The 20351-nt window shown below is 44.7% G+C and overlaps 1 protein-coding gene across 3 annotated transcripts; it reads right to left on the bottom strand.

Moving 5' to 3' along the window:
* Positions 1 to 169: 169 nt before the first annotated feature.
* LOC120033161 (tissue-type plasminogen activator-like) lies at positions 170 to 19906 on the bottom strand. Of its 3 annotated transcripts, none has more exons than XM_038979477.1 (15): positions 19819 to 19906; positions 9878 to 9962; positions 9570 to 9612; positions 9019 to 9153; positions 8183 to 8293; positions 6780 to 6954; positions 6531 to 6622; positions 6158 to 6335; positions 5409 to 5494; positions 5030 to 5095; positions 3360 to 3561; positions 3110 to 3246; positions 2344 to 2484; positions 1760 to 1908; positions 170 to 1439 (listed from the first exon to the last, which is right to left on the bottom strand). In XM_038979477.1, the coding sequence occupies exons 2-15, from the start codon at positions 9938 to 9940 to the stop codon at positions 1272 to 1274; spliced, it is 1746 nt and encodes a 581-aa protein (XP_038835405.1). In that variant the 5' UTR covers positions 9941 to 9962; positions 19819 to 19906; the 3' UTR covers positions 170 to 1271. The 3 variants fall into 3 exon arrangements, with proteins under 3 accessions (XP_038835405.1, XP_038835468.1, XP_038835547.1); XM_038979540.1 differs by having other exon boundaries at positions 9878 to 9959; positions 19819 to 19893; XM_038979619.1 differs by lacking the exons at positions 6158 to 6335; positions 6531 to 6622.
* Between the last annotated feature and the right edge of the window lie 445 nt (positions 19907 to 20351).

The raw sequence follows: 20351 nt of genomic DNA, 5'->3' as shown, positions 1-20351 counted from the left end.
AAATCGTAAATTCAACGAGTGGTTTGGAAGGAATCAGTGTGTGCTGGCACGATGATACATTCACTAAAATGACTTCTGTGTGTATGTGCTGTAATGTGCCTAGGCCTCTAGGCTTCCTCTAGTCTATGGCACAGCTCACCCCTGTAACAACAAGAGATCAACCATCAACTTCACTTAAATGTTTTTTTATTTAAAGAGATGGGTGTATGTCTTTCTTATGATACCCCCAGAAATAAATGATAAACATAAACAGCAATTCCAAAACACTACACATTGAACTACTAAAAAAACATAAACTATTACAGTTGAAAAAAAGTGTAATATTAATAGACATAAATATTAACTTAATACACACAAGTAAAATCAAATAAAACATGACTGTCCTTGAGAGGGTGTATGTTTATGAGATACTACATAATATGAACACCCACTCAAACATAACCAAATACTATGGGAGGGAAGTGGAGTCCAAGTGCTTTGCAAGCAAAGAGCTTTTGTTAGATACAGTACAAACACCCAGTCATTGCAAACACCTCCCAGTCCTTTTCAACATAAAACCAACATTAAAATACTGTACACGCTGACCGCTGGGCTCAACCCAACGCTTATGGAATGGAGACAGATAATGGTGGCTGTGTTCAGGCTCTGGCGTTGTTCCAATTTGACAACTCAACCCCTTTGTTCATGCAGTTCAATGATCCGTTTGGAATGCAGCCGCTGTCTTACATTGACTCTGATCCAGCAGATTGTCTCGTGGTTAATGTTATAGTGGGGTAGGGTCACATACGCACTGATGTAACATGGCAACATTCAGACAGCAAGCCACCAATGTAAAATCCCCTCTAAATGAACTGAAAAATGTTAATTGGAGTGGCTATATACATTCCTATGGAACCTTGTGTGCAAAGTAAATGTCCAACATTCTGTGAGCTGCATGTGGAGATATATAACTCTGGGTAGAACAGGAATCAGCTGGAAGGCACTGAGCTGGACTGATTATCAGTCTATTCACTTTGGAGACATTGTGTTCTTAGTTTTTTCTGACCTTACTGCATCCTACCTCTAAGCACAAGAGTTAAACAATGCTTACACAGAATGTACTGGAGTACTGGCGGATCCTTTTGTGCGTTAAGTGCTTGTCCGTTCCTTGGTTAAGGCATTCATTGCGATTGATGGACAGGAGTCTGATGAATTCTCTGATGATGGAGTCAGATGAATTCTCTCACAAGTTCTCTCCAGGTGTGTGTATGTGCATGTGTTTGTGTGTTTGTTTACTGGCTAGTTTCCTGTTTCTTGCTGCTGATCCAGTCAGTGTATTGTGTAACACGTGTGTACACCCCGGGTGTGTCTTTCTTCCCACAGCCATCTCCCCAGCTGATCAGCCCCATCAGAGTCATCCTCCCATCATTGGGACAGACAAGAGGACCACCAGAGTCCCCCTGCAGAGGAGAGGAGGCGACGAGGGACATGGGTCAGTTGTGGTTCAGTCATGGTCCAGCAGTAGGCATACAGTTCCATTTGATAAAGATTAGCAGTAGTACTAACATCCAACATGACACATACTTGTTTCAACCATACCAGCTAACTAGCTATTTAAGTGCTGAGTGTTGCAGAGAGTGCATACTACATGCCAAATGGCACCCTATTCCCTACATATATAGTGCACTACTATGGACAAATGCACTATATAGGGAATAGAGTGCCATTTGGGATGCAGACAGAGAGTGTTAGGAGAGGGAAGAAAAAGAGCCCTCCTCACCTTGCAGGCATCGTCCAGACCCCGGGTGTCCCCGGCACATAGCATGTTGGAGGTGACCACACGTCCAGATAAGACATTAGGGACACAGCGGTCCTGAGGCCACAACCTCACGTGACCCCTCTTCACCCGCTCAGAGTACATCGCATCAACTATGGGGAGAGGGGAGGGTATTAGATTCATTCCTCAATGCACCTATAGCCTATAGAACATTGTTACATCTCTAGACACCATAAAAAAAAATAGCAAGGGTTATCGTCAGAAGATACTGTATTAAATGTATGCATGTATTCCCTTAGGTCAGTGTTTCTTCATCCTGTAAAGGTTTAGTTTTTGCCCTAGCTAGCACTAGACACCTGATTCATCTTATCAACTCATCATCAACCCTTTGATTAGTGGAATCAGGAGTGTAATGCTCGGGCAAAAATAAAAATGTCCCCCCTTTTGGGTCCCTAGGACCAGGATTAAGAAACACTGCCTTAGGTATTTTAAAATGATTTTGTGTGATTTAGGCTACAGAAAATAAACCATAGAACCAGTTTAAAAAAGAGATGAAGAATTCCAAGAAAGGATGATGTTTGTCTTACACTCCTTCTCCCTGCCGTAGCCGGAGATCTCACACTCGGTCCAGTCGGGCAGTACCAGCCCTGGGTCAGGCAGACAGGCGGGTAGGACCTCCGGCGAGTTCACAGCACACAGGCCAATATCACTCTTCAACTTCATCAAGACTGAGGGAGGAAGAGGATGAGGAGAGGGCACCGAGGAGGAGGAGGGCCGGGAGAGAATGAGTGATTGTGCTATACTATGGTTTTAATGGCTCTTCATATATGCTACATAGTCATGTCATAGCCATGTCATAACCATTAGTCATGGTTATTATTAAGGATTGACGTGTCAGTGCTTAAAGGCCCAAATGCAGACGTTTTCATATCAAATCATTTCTGGGTGACAATTAATTACCTTATCGTAATAGTTTTCTATTAAAATTGACAAAAATTGCTTTTTAGTAAAAAAACTATTTCTCATGCGAGAATTTAGCTAGGACTGTCTGGGAGTGGTCTGAGTGGGGAGGGGAAATCTTAAAACTAGCTGTTATTGGCAGAGAGGTTTGGAACTCTCTTTGTTATCGGTCTATTAACCAATTTACCGCCTGGTGTTGTCACCAGGCAAGCCAAAACTCCCGCCCATGCAAACAGGCTGATTAAAAGGTCCTATATAAATTGTATTTTCAACCAGCAACTAACAGGAAATGACACTGATACATTCTTTTCATCAGCTTTTGTACAATATGATACAAAACACAGGGAAACTGAATTTTGACTGCACTGGGCCTTTAACATTGCATTGGCTCACCAATGTCGTTGTCAAAGGTTGTCTTGTTGTATTTCTCGTGGCTCCAGTACTTCTCCACCTCAAAGATCTGCTCACTGCTGGAGGAGTTCTTACGAAACGTCCTGCCTAGAACCACCTGCAGCCGCTGTGGTTTAAACCTGACGGAGACAGCAGATCACTGAGTTACACCCATGTGTGTGGGTGTGCACTGTGTGCGTGGATGCGTGTGTATGTGTGTGAATGCGTACATGAGTGTGTGTACTAGACATACCCGTCGTCGAAGCAGTGTGCAGCAGAGAGGACCCAGCAGGAGTCTATAAGGACCCCTCCACACAGGAACAAGTGTGCTTTGTTTCTGGGCCGGTACACGTTTATGGCTGCCTGCCACGGCTGCTCTGTGATGTCACTCTTCTGGGCTCCTCCCAGGATACGGAAGGAGGGGAGATTGTTGTCAGCACGCTGGCCACAGGTACCTACCCGCGGGGGACGGCCTTTATATTAGATTTTGTTTTCTGTTTGTAGATAGAAAAACCTCAACATTCATGGGAAGGAGAGGTGAGGAGCCCAGGAGAGTGGGAGGTGTGGAGGAGGAATAGAAGGAGAGTGGGAGGTGTGGAGGAGGAATAGAAGGAGAGTGGGAGGTGTGGAGGAGGAATAGAAGGAGAGTGGGAGGTGTGGAGGAGGAATAGAAGGAGAGTGGGAGGTGTGGAGGAGGAATAGAAGGAGAGTGGGAGGTGTGGAGGAGGAATAGAAGGAGAGTGGGGGGTGTGGATGAGGAATAGAAGGAGAGTGGGGGGTGTGGATGAGGAATAGAAGGAGAGTGGGGGGTGTGGATGAGGAATAGAAGGAGAGTGGGGGGTGTGGATGAGGAATAGAAGGAGAGTGGGAGGTGTGGATGAGGAATAGAAGGCGAGTGGGAGGTGTGGAGGAGGAATAGAAGGAGAGTGGGAGGTGTGGAGGAGGAATAGAAGGAGAGTGGGGGGTGTGGAGGAGGAATAGAAGGAGAGTGGGAGGTGTGGATGAGGAATAGAAGGAGAGTGGGAGGTGTGGATGAGGAATAGAAGGAGAGTGGGGGGTGTGGAGGAGGAATAGAAGGAGAGTGGGGGTGTGGAGGAGGAATAGAAGGAGAGTGGGAGGTGTGGAGGAGGAATAGAAGGAGAGTGGGGGGTGTGGAGGAGGAATAGAAGGAGAGTGGGAGGTGTGGAGGAGGAATAGAAGGAGAGTGGGGGGTGTGGAGGAGGAATAGAAGGAGAGTGGGGGGTGTGGAGGAGGAATAGAAGGAGAGTGGGAGGTGTGGAGGAGGAATAGAAGGAGAGTGGGAGGTGTGGAGGGGAATAGAAGGGGAGTGGGGGGTGTGGAGGAGGAATAGAAGGAGAGTGGGAGGTGTGGAGGAGGAATAGAAGGAGAGTGGGAGGTGTGGAGGAGGAATAGAAGGAGAGTGGGAGGTGTGGAGGAGGAATAGAAGGAGAGTGGGAGGTGTGGAGGAGGAATAGAAGGAGAGTGGGAGGTGTGGAGGAGGAATAGAAGGAGAGTGGGAGGTGTGGAGGAGGAATAGAAGGAGAGTGGGAGGTGTGGAGGGGAATAGAAGGAGAGTGGGAGGTGTGGAGGAGGAATAGAAGGAGAGTGGGAGGTGTGGAGGAGGAATAGAAGGAGAGTGGGAGGTGTGGAGGAGGAATAGAAGGAGAGTGGGAGGTGTGGAGGAGGAATAGAAGGAGAGTGGGAGGTGTGGAGGAGGAATAGAAGGAGAGTGGGAGGTGTGGAGGAGGAATAGAAGGAGAGTGGGAGGTGTGGAGGAGGAATAGAAGGAGAGTGGGAGGTGTGGAGGAGGAATAGAAGGAGAGTGGGAGGTGTGGATGAGGAATAGAAGGAGAGTGGGAGGTGTGGAGGAGGAGAAACACTGTGTAGAGGTGAATTGGATGTGTTATTTTGTGGCTGTCCTACCTCTGTTGTTGTTGTTGCTGGTGGGAGCCCTGGGGCCTAGAGTAGTAATGGTGGTTGGTCTCCTCGCTAAAAAACAAACAACAGATACTGTTCAGTATGACATTAGATATCAAGTACTCATATAGTGTGACTACAGTTGCAAGTGTACTTAATTTAACCTCCTACACATTTCACTCACTACAATCCTGACAGACATTGACTCATTGTCTTCTTAGTTATCGTGTACATTACAGTAAGCTACTGTAGGTAATGATGATGATGGAAATACTTGGCAGAAGAGACAGTGGCCATTTGACCGGCACATGAGAGGACGATGATGCGTATTGTGGCCGATATTATTGGAATGTAGTCATGGTAACAGGGTAACGGGGATACTCACGGCATTTGGTAATATCGCAGAGTTCCCAGGTCAGCTTCATGTTCTTGTAGACGTGACACCAGGGGCCGAGATCACCGTCTGGGTTCCTGTAAGAGAGCCAGAGGAGAGTGTATAAGTGAGTGTTTGTGTATATCAGTGGAGGCTGCTGAGGGGAGGACGGCTCATAATACGGAGCAAATGGAATGGCATCAAACACATTTTTATTGTATTTTCTATTTCACCTTTATTTAACCAGGTCGGCTAGTTGAGAACAAGTTCTCATTTACAACTGCGACCTGGCCAAGATAAAGCACAGCAGTTCGACACATACAACAACACAGAGTTACACATGGAATAAACAAACATACAGTCAATAATACAGTACAAAAAAGAAAACAAAAAGTATATATACAGTGAGTGCAAATGAGGTAAGATAAGGGAGGTAAGGCAATAAATAGGCCATGGTGGCGAAGTAATTACAATATAGCAATTAGACACTGGAATGTTAGATGTGCAGAAGATCAATGTGCAAGTAGAGATACTGGAGTGCAAAGGAGCAAGATAAATAAATAAATACAGTATGGGGATGAGGTAGTTGGATGGGCTGTGTACAGATGGGCTATGTACAAGTGCAGTGACCTTGAGGATGGAAACCATCCACTCATTCCGCTTCATTACTATGAGCCCGTCCTCCCCAATTAAGGTGCCACCAACCTCCTGTGGTGTATATGTGCGTAAGAAAGAGAGTTTGTGTACGTTTATGATCCTACCTGCAGAAGTTGTGACTCCCCAGCCCCAGCTGTCTGGCGTCAGACCTCCATGCGTTGTAGAACTTGCGGGTGATGAGGGGTGAGTCCCAGGGAAGACAGCTGGAGCCCCTCTTAGTGACGGCCTCCGTCCCCCTGTACGTCTGCCCTGAGCCCTGCACACACTCCACTGGCCTCTGGTCTGGAAAAACACACAGGGTGAGGCGCAGATAAACCTCAGATTTTATTTAATCTGTGGACCAAATAACGTTAGTCAGTAAAGCAACCTGGGTGCCAATCTGTTTTTGATTTAACCTACTTGTCATAGTTTGGCAAGGCAACAATGTAACCAAATACCAGTACACTATAATGGTATCATAGTTAATCATGTTATTACCTGCTGAGCAGCTGGAGAGAGTACAGAACTCCCAGACTATTTGGTTTCCCTTGTAGACATAACACCATGGCTTAGTATCATTGTCTGGATTCCTGAGAGAGAGAGAACAGGGGAGGGGAAAATTGATCTAGAGAGCTTGATTGTTGTGTGTGTGTGTGTGTGTGTGTGTGTGTGTGTGTGTGTGTGTGTGTGTGTGTGTGTGTGTGTGTGTGTGTGTGTGTGTGTGTGTGCGTGCGTGCGTGCGTGTACCTGCAGAAGTTGTGGTTGCCCAGCCCCAGGCTGTTAGCCTCTGGTTTCTTGGCGGTGAACTTCTTCCCTCTGAGGGTGGTAGAGTTCCAGTTGATGCACTCTGAGCCGATCCGACTGATACTCCACGTACCACGGTACCCTTTACCCTGGCCCACCACGCACTTCTCATTGGTGTCTGTGGAGAGAGAGAGAAATTAGTCTATACAATCCAGCCATCCAAACACATAGGTTATGTCCCAAATGGCACCCCATTTCCTTTATAGTGCACTACTTTTGACCAGGGCACTAAGGATTCTGGTCCAAAGTAGAGCACTATGTCGGGAATAGGGTGCCATTTTGGACACCGTCATTGGTATCTATGAGGAACCACATCATAACAACCATGTTGATCTGATAGTCTCTCTGTGTGTCTGTCTAGCTGTCGTCCTTTATGGCATCCTCCTGTCGTCCTGCATCATGGTTACATGACTAAGGACTCACTCACACATCTCTTCTGTGTTTTGGCTCCCTGATCTTATGGTATCCATGAAATGACACACGCATGAGTATTGATTACACTCATTTAGAGAGCATATTGGTCTGGTTAGGCTCACTCAGAGTCATATGTGGAGAGTTTGGCCGCTGTGGTTTCAACAAATGACCATTAGTGAATGATGACGCTGATAGATTGCGTCACATGACTCTGGGCTCACTCATTTGGCTGTGAACGCACTCATTAAACAGTCAGCATGTTATTTGGAACTGACATGTTGAATGTTGAGTGGGTAGGGTGTCTACAACGGCCTCCAAACGGAATAAAACAAACTGATTTATGTCAGCAAACCGCTGGGTTCCATGGAGTTTCAGATTTTCTCCCGGCTGGCCCACAGACCACAACTCCATAACCGCTATGAGTCATTGTAGCAGGATTGCATTCTACCATGTCCTGCGTGTCTACTGGTCAAATGATGATGGTAACCAGGATTACTACTAGATAGTACTAGATAAGACTAGTGGGGCCCGTGGGGCGACGCACAATTGGCATAGCGTCGTCCGGGTTAGGGAGGGTTTGGCCGGTAGGGATATCCTTGTCTCAGTATGTAAAAAATGTAATAAAAATGTATGCACTCTACTGTAAGTCGCTCTGGATAAGAGCGTCTGCTAAATGACTAAAATGTAAAAATGTAAATGTAAGACTCAATAGCAGTGCAGCAGGGCACAGCCAAATTAGCCCGGGGCTAAGGTTGTGTTATTCCACTTATAGTGGCGCTATATCGTGCTAAATGAACCTATGTAAAAACTAGGGGATAGAATGGATACTGCTCATATCCCCTTGTCCTTGTTTTTCAGTAGTATATGGGCCCAGAGGAGGAGTATTTATTGACAGTGTAGTGTAGTGTGATCTCTGAATGTATTCCACTTACTGATCTCACACTGGGCTCCTGTGAAGCCTGGTGGACACTGGCACAGATAGTCAGAGGAGTAGACCGCCTCCTTACAGGTTCCCCCGTTGTAGCACCTTGACTGATAGCAGGCTACAGGGACGCGGGGGGGGATAGGGATGTAGAGAGCGATGGTTAGATATGTTGGATGTATTTATTTTATACACCTCTTCTCTTTCTCTAACAACAATCATTTGCTGCAGCGCAGACGAAGTGCCCACCTCTTATAGCAAATGTCCTAGCCTCTTTTACGTCACAAATTCTCATAATTTCCCTTTGTCAGAACAGCTTCAACCTCCAATTTCTCTGTTGACAGCGTACAACCTCACACAGGCGGAGAATATGGCAGTGATTTGTCTGTCATCGGAGAGGGTGGTCATGCCTCACAGCGTTGTTCAGTGGGGGTGAAGGGACGTGTTTATTGGAGGGTTTGTGCCAAGAGTGTTAAAACATGGTGAAAGTCACAATGGGTGAGTGTTCTAATGACTCTCCATCCTAGACTGCACCCTCTCTCTCCATGACACCAACCACTCTCCATTGTGGAGGAAGTAAGGAAACAGAAGAGAGAGGTACTGTAAATAGAGTGGCGAGATGGGGGCAGACAGACAGAGGGAGGGGGATGGGGGTTCTGTTGATTCAACAAAGACAAACAGTGGAAAAGGAAGACTGGGAAAGAGAACAAGACACATACACTGACAGAAATTACAGGCTAAACAGTGTAGTAACTCTGCCGCCCTAGACGGTGTGGGGGTTTGTGAGCGTGTGTGTGTTGGTCTGTATCTATATCTATGTGTAAGTGTGTCTGTGTTTCCACTCACTGATGACGGGCACGTAGTGACAGCGCTCTCGTCCTTGTGATGCACAGCGGCAGTACTCCACACGCTGGCCCCTCCATCTCATCCATGTGTCCCCATAACCACGCACCGCAGCTGACTGGCCATCCACACAACGCGCTGAGACACACACACACATAGGCACAGGCACAGGCACAGGCACAGGCACAGGCACAGGCACAGGCACAGGCACAGGCACAGGCAGACAGACACACACATACACACCCACACAGGGAAAGGGACAGACACACACACACACACACACACACACACACACACACACACACACACACACACAGGGACAGAGACAGACACAAAAACAGAGAGACAGACATACACACAGAGAGACAGACACATGAGTAATTTACTACAAGAGAGACAGTAAGATTCAAAGACAAGGTGTAAGTGACACACAAACAAATGATTGATTGTAGCTAACACATGATAAGTGTGGAGAGAGGGACAGACGTGGGGTGTCAGAGGGTGAGGGTAGATTGACCCAGTTGTAGATGGCAGAGCGGGCGATCCAAGCTCACCTCTATAGTAGCGTGTCCCTCTCTTCGCGCGACGAAGCTCAATCTGCCACGGGAGAGGTAAGAGAAATGGTCTCAAAGCTCCACAGTACCAACAAACACACATGTCTGCATGGCAACAGTAGTGATGAAGTTAACTGTCTGCATGGCAACAGTAGTGATGAAGTTAACTCTAGACGCAGATCTATGGTCAGTTTAGCATTTTCCACCTGACGCATTTTGAGAGGTTAAGCTGATCTTAGACCTGCACCCAAAGGGCAACTTCTATATCTAACTGTAGCTGTGGTTAGTGCAGTGGGTGTGGTACCTACTTTGTCCGCTAGGGAGCAGCAGAGAGCTGACAGGAAGAGCAGCAGTCCCAATATTCTGGCCATGGTTGTGTCTGGATCTTTTCTGCTGGAAAATAAATTAAAACATACATAAGTAAAGGTTTATGTGAAAGAGACTATTGGTTGTTTCAGGACAAGTCAAGTCATTGGGTTCAAAACATATCCTAGTGAACAATAGGTCCAACTAGCCGGCTTCCACCCGGTTACGTAACCCTGCACCTTAGAGGCTTCTGCCCTATGTACATAGACTTGGAATCACTGGCCACTTTAATATAGAAACACTAGTCACTTTAATAATGTTTAAATAATGTTTACATTCTGCTTTACTCATCTCATATGTATATACTGTATTCTATTCTACTGTATTTTAGTCAATGCCACTCCCACATTGCTCGATCTAATATTTATATATTTATTCATTCCATTCTTTACTTTTAGATTAGTGTGTATTGTTGTGAATTGTTAGATACTACTGCACTGTTGGAGCTCGGAACACAAGCATTTCACTACACCCACAATAACATCTGCTAAATATATGAATGCGACCAATAAAATGTGATTTGATGTCACCATTATAATACTCTGATGTTTGTAGAGGATGGATGGACTCTTCAATACTAACCCTTCCTCAAACCCTAACCCTGACCCTTCCTTTGAGTAAGAGACAGAGAAAGGTGGAATGTTTTGGGGAATTGGAGGGCATTGCTGATGGCTCTTCTGCTGCTCTGTCGTTCGCTACATACTGAAGTCTGAGACTGACCTAAATTGAAGTCGGTTGTGGTGATGAGGTGCACAAGGGGCGTTTACAAAACAAAGTAATCAACGATTGGATCGTCTCTAACCAATCAGAATATCAAAGCCAATGACATATTGTCCAACTCTGGCCCAACCCATCGGTTTCTGGACCAATCAGGCGACCCCGAATGTTTTCACATTTGGTGGGGGAGTTACTCAGATCCAAACTCATTACGGAGAAGAAACGAAGGTCCGTGGGCGTGGCATAGTGTGTGTGTGTGTGTGTGTGTGTGTGTGTGTGTGTGTGTGTGTGTGTGTGTGTGTGTGTGTGTGTGTGTGTGTGTGTGTGTGTGTGTGTGTGTGTGTGTGTGTGTGTGTGTGTGTGTGTGTGGAAGTCATACTGATGCCAACTGCATGTACAGTTTCAGAATCAACAGAGTGAGTCTGTGTTTACGTTGGAAAGAACTTCGATGATGACAGAAATAGTATCCTGTAGTTTGATACATAACATGGGGTGGCAGGTAGCCTAGTGTTTAGAGTGTTAGTCCAGTAACCGAAAGGTTGCTGGTTTGAATCCCCGAGCTGACAAGGTAAAAATATGTTGTTTTGCCCCTGAACAAGGCAGTTAACCCACTGTTCCCTGGTAGGCCGTCATTGTAAATAAGAATTTGTTCTTAACTAACTTGCCTAGTTAAATAAAGGTTAAATAAAGAAAATGTTTCCTTTGTCCCTCTGCAGAACTTCTGCCACTACCTCCTGCCCCCTGTCCTCTGCCCCCTGTCCTCTGCCCCTACCTCCTGCCCCCTGTCCTCGTCTCACCTCCCTACTCATAACCATTGTCCGCTGTGTTTACAAGATTGTGCTCCCTCTGGGATAAACAGGATAGAGACCCTCTTCACTCTTTCTCTCTCCCTCCAGTGAATGAGTGTCTAACAGAGACCATAGCCCTTAATCCTAAGTAACAAAGAACAGTGTCAAACAATCTAAACACAGCCGGACACGCAAGGGAAAGTCTAAAGAGCTGCCTATGAGTGTATCTGAGTGTGTGAGCTCACAAAACATTGCTGAAGCCCTTTCCCAACATTCCAAGCCAGAGCAGTATGGAAGCGGTTCCTAAAGAGACGAGCAGATGTAGGGCGGGTAGAATGACTCACGACAACACAGAGAGAGATGAGAGGAGAAGAGGGGGGAAATGACTGGCAACTTTACAGAGTCTGACTCCAAAAAGCCTTTTTGCACTAGCGACTAACCACACAACACACTTAGTTTAAACTGACATTTGTAACTTAGGTATTTTTTAAATGTGTGGTGATGGTGGAGGTGTGATGATCGTGCTATTTGGCAATGCTGTTGGTTGCTCTGGATAAGGGTGTCTGCTAATGGAATTTTACATTTAGGTGATTTCGTAGACGCTCTTATCCAGAGCGCCATACAGTAAGTGCATTCAACTAGGGAAGGTAAGGCAACCACATATCACAGTCGTTAAAATAAAATAAACATTGGAATAAAATGTGAATGAATCTACTTCTCTCTGTAAACATACATGTCAGATTGGAGATGCATTGCAAAACCCTGTTAGGAACCATTGCCTATCTGTCAACTGTGACTAACCATGACTCAACCTTAGAGAGAAGGGGGAAGACAGAGGAGAAAGACAAAAGGTGAAAAACCTAGAAAGTTCAAAGAAGATGGAAAGAGTGAAAAGAGACTGAAGAAGACTCCAGCACTGTGGTCATCGGATGGTACCAAGACCAACATATAAACTTCAGACACACACACACACACCGCAGCCGGCTGGCGGCTGTCTGACTCATCATGTGTGTCTGACTGGGCTAATAGCGCTGTTGTTTTGATATAAATGAGGTCAAACTGCTACGCTGGCAAACACACACACTGCTCAGGAACGTGAACCTAATCAACTCACAAGACACAAAGACAAGACGTTCCTGGGAAAAAGACTCCCTGAGTCTTTCACTGGGATGACTGCAGGACTGTACTTGTGGAACTCTCTCTCTCTCACACACACACACACACACACACACACACACACACACACACACACACACACACACACACACACACACACACACACAAACAGAGAAGGGTACATATCCCTTTCAAGCCAGGTGTTTCTCAGCTGGAGGAAACCCCCAGGTGTATTCAGGCTGTGTTTTCTATACCCTAGCTGAGCCTCTCTGGCAGAGCATGAGTTTTTCTCGCTGGGTTTAGTTTCCATCCCGGTTTCCTTGGTGCAGCTGTTCCGCTGTGTTCTGTTCTCTGTTTCCTACCGTCCCTCCCTTTAGTCTGTCAGACCAGGCCATATGTTTCCTGCTAACACTGAGCCTGTGTATCCCATGTCACTCACTTTTATGCTTTATCTGTCACACACACATACACTCTTAGCAAAAAGGGTTCCAAAAGGGTTCTTTGGCTGTCCCCATAGGATAACCCTTTTTGGTTCCAGGTATAACCCTTTTTGGTTCCAGGTAGACCTCTTTTGGGTTCCATGTAGGACCCTCGGTAGAAAGGGTTTTACATGGAACCAAAAGGGTTCTACCTGTAGCCAAAAATAGTTATTCAAAGGGTTCTCTCATGGGGACAGCCGAGTAACCATTTTATGTTTTAGTTAGCACCTTTTTTCTAAGAGTGTAGTCCCCATGTCCAGACCCACACACACACATACACACACACACACGCTTAGTGCCCGTCTTCTATCATTAACATGTGTCTATTACACACACACACATACACACACACACACGCTTAGTGCCCGTCTTCTATCATTAACATGTGTCTATTACACACACACACACACACACACACACACACACACACACACGCGCGCACACGCTTAGTGCCCGTCTTCTATCATTAACATGTGTCTATTACACACACACACACACACACACACACACACACACACACACACACACACACACACACACACACACACACACACACACACGCACGCACACACTTAGTGCCCGTCTTCTATCATTAACATGTGTCTATTACACACACGCACACGCGCGCACACACGTGGGGGGGGCTTCCTCAGACACCACAGGATTATCAATTGCTGTTTGATAATCCCACAATGCGGTGTGTCTGTGTAGGTTTGTGGCCTGGCAACGATTCTACTAAACCAGCTCTTTCAAGATCCAACACACACACACATGCACCCACACTAAAACACAAACACACATATACAGTTGCACAGCCCTATTTTGTTGGTAGCATTTTACAAGATAAAAAAGGAAACAATTGGCATTTGTTTTTTCTCTCGCTTTTAGTTGATGAGAGTTTAACTCATTTCCTAGCACGGATTAGGAGGCAATTGTCTGTCCCACCTAGTTAGTCAGTGGTTTCTTCAGAAAAATGTATGACCGTATATTCCCTTCAGACCCATGAGGGCCAGAGGAAACCTCTGCTCTCTTAGTAGATCAAGTCTGAGTGTTGATGTGAATGAGAGACTGTTGAAGCCTGCTGTTGGAGTTTAGTCAGTTATAGACTATCAACAGCATCAGCCTCACACCAGAACACTAGGCTAATATTCAGACACACAAACTAATCAAACTCCCCCACAACAACCACATCAGTATGCGGGTAACTCCCTAGCTTAATTTCCTATCCGTGTTTAGTCATGCAGCAGACTTGGCGAATAATGCTGATTCTGATTACGCTAACAGAATTGTCTCGAAGTGCTGAGCACAACTCCTACTCCCCCTGTCAGTCTGAGTGACGAGTCTACCTGGCCGACCTGTACAGTAAGGATGGGTGACGTGCAGACCAGTGACCACAGGAATGCTTCAGCAGATAGAGACTCAGACAGCGGCCATTTCACCTCTCAAGGGATATAAGGAAGTAAGGCTTAGGTGTTAGGGTCGGAGGTTAGTGTTTTACTTAACTCAGTACAGCAGTACACAGTACTCTAGTCAAAAATCAGGACGATCATCAAACTGAATAAGGATGTTTTGAAATACCGATCTAAAGCTGCTAGAGCGAGGATAAGAACTAACTAGAGGAAACAACTTTTAAGTGTGCAGTTAAACAATAGTACAGATGTTGCTGTTGGTAAAATATTATTTTCCCATACCAATAAATCTTAATGAATTGATTTGAAAAGAAGAAAACAGTTGTAGACAGAGGGAGCTGTGTGTGTATGTTATGGTGTATGGGACTATGCATATATATGTGCCATGATGGCATGCCCTTAACACAGTTATAACAGAGTTTACTCTGCACTGAGGGAAACCAGGCAGCCATAGGAGTGATCTGATTAGCATCACATTGAACCAGAGTGAACTAGAATGATACGCACCTGTGGTTTGGTTCTAGCTAATTATCTTCCTTTCCTTCTCTTCCTCGGTTTGGTTCCAATACTCTAAAATAGTCTTATTTTCCATGTCTGTAACGTGTGCGCTGAGAGTCGGGAAGCAAGTTCAAGGAGTGAGTGTTTTAATAAATAAACACAACTAAATACAAAACAAGAAACACGAACAACGCCCAGACATGACACAGGAACAGAAACTCTAACGCCTGGGGAAGGAACCAAAGGGAGTGACATATATAGGGAAGGTAATCAGGGAAGTGATGGAGTCCAGGTGAGTCTGATGGTGACAGGTGTGCGCCATAAGGAGCAGCCTGGTGACCTAGAGGCCAGAAAGGCTGCACACGCGACAATGTCTCGTCGTTACTTTTTGGGGACGAGACACTGGATATGTTATGCCCACACTATCATAAGGACTATACTAAGTTATTAACTGTGTCATAATAATGATATAACACATGTCATGAAAGCTGATGTCTGCCTATGACAACTGACCTAACACTGTGATGACACTATGTGTTACTTAGGTATGGTAAGCTACTTGGCTGGAGCCATGCCTGCTATACCGGGGTCTTTATCTAAACCCCTCTAAAGGGGGTCTGTTGTGGGGGTCTACTACAGAGGTGCCATTGTGGTCTTTCATGCCCACTCTACACATGGTCTGTATGCCAAATGGCACCCTATTCCCTATTTAGTGCACTACTAGGGCTCTGGACAAAAGTAGTGCACTAAATAGGAAATAGGGTACAATTTGGGATGCAGCCACGGTATAACACCTGCTCTGTTCATCAGAGAGACGGTGAACGTAGCCACAGAAAGACATTCCGGTTTAGAGAGAGGGAAGGGGGAGAAGAGGGAGAGAACAAAGATGAGAAGAAAAATTAGAGATTCAGGCGAAAGAGGAGCGACATAAGAGAAAAAGGGGTAGAGAGAAAGAGGGAAAAGTGACAAAGTAACAGAATACAAAGACGAAAAAGAGGGGAAAGAGGGGAAAGCAAACCCCTGAAGTCAGCAGGGTAGTGAATGAGTCCACCGCAGCTAGCTGTATGGAGAGAATAGTTGAATCATCAACCGTAGGCTGCAGAGAGAAAGGGTAGAGGAAATAGGGAGGAAGGATGGACCAATGGATTGGATAGATAGAGAGATTATACATAAAGAGCAATCAGATCACATTTTAAAATTAGACATCGAATAGAGCACCCACTGTCTAACAAATGAAACCCACTAAACGTATCACTCTATGACCAGACAGACTGGCCGACCAGTGACCACAGAAGGCCAGTCACTCATGACCTGTGAATCAGACAGAGCACTGAGTGGCCCCCTGGCCTGAACCACCAGCCAGCCCAGCCGCCACACAAAGCCTGGTGACACACCACACTACAACACTCACTAACAGACTACAATACTCATTCAGAGCAAAGAATGCACTAAATGCACTGATCCGTAAGCAATGATCTGGGATCAACTTGTTACTAAGCAACATAGCTGAGTTTGGACTACTATGCAGCCCCTTAATCGTCAGTCGGTTCCTGGAAGGGACCCTGTCCTGATGGTGGTGCATGTGAGCCACCTCATGTTTGTCTCGTTCATTCACAGTGTATCCGAGGACACTAAGAGTGTGCTGTAGTACTGAGAGATGCTGTCCAGAGGAATTCCCAAGTTAAGAGAGCTGCTTAAAGCCTCCAATTATATACGGGGCTAGTCAGGCACAAGGTGGAACCAACACACGCACACTTACAGTTGAAGTCGGAAGTTTACATACACTTAGGTTGGAGTCATTAAAACTTGTTTTTCAATCACTCCACACATTTCTTGCTAACAAACTATAGTTTTGGCAAGTTGGTTAGAACATCTACTTTGTGCATGACACAAGTAATTTTTCCAACAATTGTTTACAGACAGATTATTTCACTTATACTGTATCACAATTCCAGTGGGTCAGAAGTTTACATACACTAAATTGACTGTGCCTTTAAACAGCTTGGAAAATTCCAGAAAATTATGTCATGGCTTTAGAAACTTCTAATTGACATCATTTGTGTCAATTGGAGGTGTACCTGTGGATGTATTTCAAGGCCTACCTTCAAACTCAGTGCCTCTTTGCTTGACATCATGGCAAAATCAGCCAAGACCTCAGAAAAAAATTTGTGGACCTCCACAAGTCTGGTTCATCCTTGGGAGCAATTTCCAAATGCCTGAAAGTACCATGTTCATCCGGACAAACAATAGTATGCAAGTATAAACACCATGGAACCATGCAGCCATCATACCTCTCAGGAAGGAGACGCATTCTGTCTCCTAGAGATGAACGTTACCAAAAGTGCAAATTAATCCCAGAACAACAGCAAAAGGTACTTTTGGAGAAATATCCTCTGGTCTGATGAAACACAAATAGAACTGTTTGGCCATAATGACCATCGTTATGTTTGGAGGAAAAAGGGGGATGCTTGCAAGCCGAAGAACAACATCCCAATCGTGAAGCACGGGGGGTGCTTTGCTGCAGGAGGGACTGGTGCACTTCACAAAATAGATGGCATCATGAGGTAGGAAAATGATGTGGATATATTGAAGCAACATCTCAAGACATCAGTCAGGAAGTTAAAGCTTGGTTGCAAATGGGTCTTCCAAATGGACAATGACCCCAAGCATACTTCCAAAGTTGTGGCAAAATAGCTTAAGGACAACAAAGTCAAGGTATTGGAGTGGCCATCACAAAGCCCTAACCCCAATCCTATAGAAAATTTGTGGGCAGAACTGAAAAAGCGTGTGTGAGCAAGGAGGCCTACAAACCTGACTCAATTACACCAGCTCTGTCAGGAGGAATGGGCCAAAATTCACCCAACTTATTGTGGGAAGCTTGTGGAAGGCTACCCGAAATGTTTGACCCAAGTTAAACAATTTAAAGGCAATGCTACCAAATACTAATTGAGTGTATGTAAACTTCTGACCTACTGGGAATGTGATGAAAGAAATAAAAGCTGAAATAAATCATTCTCTCTACTATTATTCTGACATTTCACATTCTTAAAATAAAGTGGTGATCCTAACTGACCCAAGACAGGGAATTTTTACTGGGATTAAATGTCAGGAATTGTGAAAAACTGAGTTTAAATGTATTTGGCTAAGGTGTATGTAAACTTCCGACTTCAACTGTACACACACACACACACACACAGCTACCTCCAGGGAACCACATTCCAAGAAACATATTCTCAGTGTAATCTCTGTCCTGTTATCTGAAATAACACTGCTTCACTTGTTACAAGTATTTGCAACAAGAAGTTTTAGAATGACCTCATTCTAGAGCTGTTGATTACTGAGAGAACTGATGGATGATGAAATGAGAGCGGGATAGTGAGATGAACACTGGAGAGAGAGGTGGGGGAGAGATGACGGTATGAAACAGAATGTGAGGGGAGTATTAGGTTGAGAGAGTAAGGGATAGAGAGCGAAGAATGGAGAGAGAGGTGGAGGGATGGCGAGAGAGGTGGAGGGATGGAGCGAGAACGATGACATTAGTGAAAGAATAGAAGAGTATCAAGTGGAGAAAGGGATAAAGAGAGATGAATGGAGAGAGAGAGAGGTGGAGGGAAGGAGAAAGAGAGATGAGTTTGGGTGTGAAAGATTTGTGATAGAAGGGGAGAGGAATGTGGGAGAGAGAGATGTGGCAGGGAATGGTCAGCAGTAGTTGTTTTGAGCAGTGAGAAAGCACTAATAGGTGAATTCCTTTTGACTGACTAACTCTGTCACTCCCAACATAGCCTACATGTGCCAAGGTGCGGAGACATCCGCCATCAGGTGACAAGAATGCTATAGACCTGAAATACATGAGAGCTATATACTGTGTAAGTAATGGAGCATAACTAGACTACACAATAGGAACCAAGAGTGTAAATATCCGCTTGCCATTTACACCCTTAACTGATCCAAATCCCCATAGGAGCAGACCTGGGTTCAAATACTATTTGAAATATCTCAATTACTTTTACATACATTTCAAATGAAGTATTCAGATATGTTTTCCTTGAAAAGACAAGTAGTTGAATATCGGAATGTATTTGGAAATACACCTGTAAAGTATTTGAAAATACTCAAATACACTGACTAAATTACATTCCCATGCATTTAACCCAGGTATTTGAAAATGTTATTTGAAAATACTTTCTTTACAAATAACCATTCAAATACTCAAATGAAAGTATTTGTTTTGGACTGTTTATTTTAAAATACTCAAATACACAGATTTTATTTTATTTTAAATACCTCAAATACATACGTATTGGAACCCAGGTCTCCATAGGACATACAGTAGTTTATAAACCAAATCTAGATGTAATTGAATTGGTCCATATTCCTGATAAATAAATTAAGGGAAACACTAAAGTATAGATTCAACTAATCTCATCTATAATCTCATCTGTAATCTCATCTATAGATAAGATAAATAAAAACATTTCTAAGCATCCAAAACTACAACCTATGAGAAACTGCTATAATGACTTAATTATAATTAGCCTAACTATGCATTCAGATTAAAAATATGCACAAAGGCAAAGCATGGAAAAACTCGATTAATAAAAACGTGGGGAAAAAACGTGAAAAGTTCATTGAAATTTGATTTGACATTCCATTTGAGTACAGTAACGTTATTACTGAAATCCTTTGGCATTCCATTAGAAATCAACTGTTATTTAGCGGACTAAATCCACTCCATGGTGAAGGAAGTATGCTTGCTATACATAAATAATCCGCAAAATGTTGTAGTCTAATGCAATCACTTCTACAAAAGCCTAAACACCAACTGAAATCTGGAAAACAGAAGGCAATGTGGTTGTATTGACATCCATATCCTTACCTTGTCCTTGTGTATGGTATGTTTCTAGTCCTCAATATCCCTCGTGACAATTGGGTTCGGGGGTCCAGGGCGGGTTGACGATGAAGTGTGATCGCTGCTCTGCTTCTCTCGGTTTTTATCCGAGCCTCTTGTTTTTTTTGCGGAAGAGGGAGGGTTGTTTGGAAATGATCGAGCCCAGAGAGGCAGGCTTGCCCGATGATGATGCGGTTTGGGCGGGTATCTGGGTTGGCTCCGGATTAGAGCATATAAACAACTGATAACGGATAGCGTATAATAGCTAGAGTATGAGGTCAGCGTCAATGAGGTATTCAGTATTCACAACGTGAGTTATTGCCACTCGATATGTTGAGTCACTTCTGTTGAAAACGTAGATTTTTCTATTGTTACTATACATGATTTGACTATTTCCAGAGGCATTGGTCTGACTGTCTGTCTGTGTGTGTGTGTGTGTGTGTGTGTGTGTGTGTGTAGCTGGTTGGCATTGGCCTCCCAATGGCTCCTGGCCAGGCCAGAGTTAAGGCAGTCGTGACAGG

This window comes from Salvelinus namaycush, chromosome 1 (assembly GCF_016432855.1).
Source record: "Salvelinus namaycush isolate Seneca chromosome 1, SaNama_1.0, whole genome shotgun sequence".
NCBI classification, from domain to species: Eukaryota; Metazoa; Chordata; class Actinopteri; order Salmoniformes; family Salmonidae; genus Salvelinus; species Salvelinus namaycush.
The sequence above is the reverse complement of the archived record's forward strand: the minus strand, read 5'-3'. Positions and strand labels throughout refer to the sequence as shown.

Coding starts and splice junctions, on each gene's coding strand:
- LOC120033161 (XM_038979477.1), bottom strand. CDS start 9,940: ATGGCCAGAATATTGGGACTGCTGCTCTTCCTGTCAGCTCTCTGCTGC. Junction 6,623..6,779: donor GGCAACCACAACTTCTGCAG/GTACACGCACGC, acceptor TCTCTCTCTCAG/GAATCCAGACAATGATACTA. Junction 5,495..6,157: donor GGGAGTCACAACTTCTGCAG/GTAGGATCATAA, acceptor GCTCTCTTACAG/GAACCCAGACGGTGATCTCG.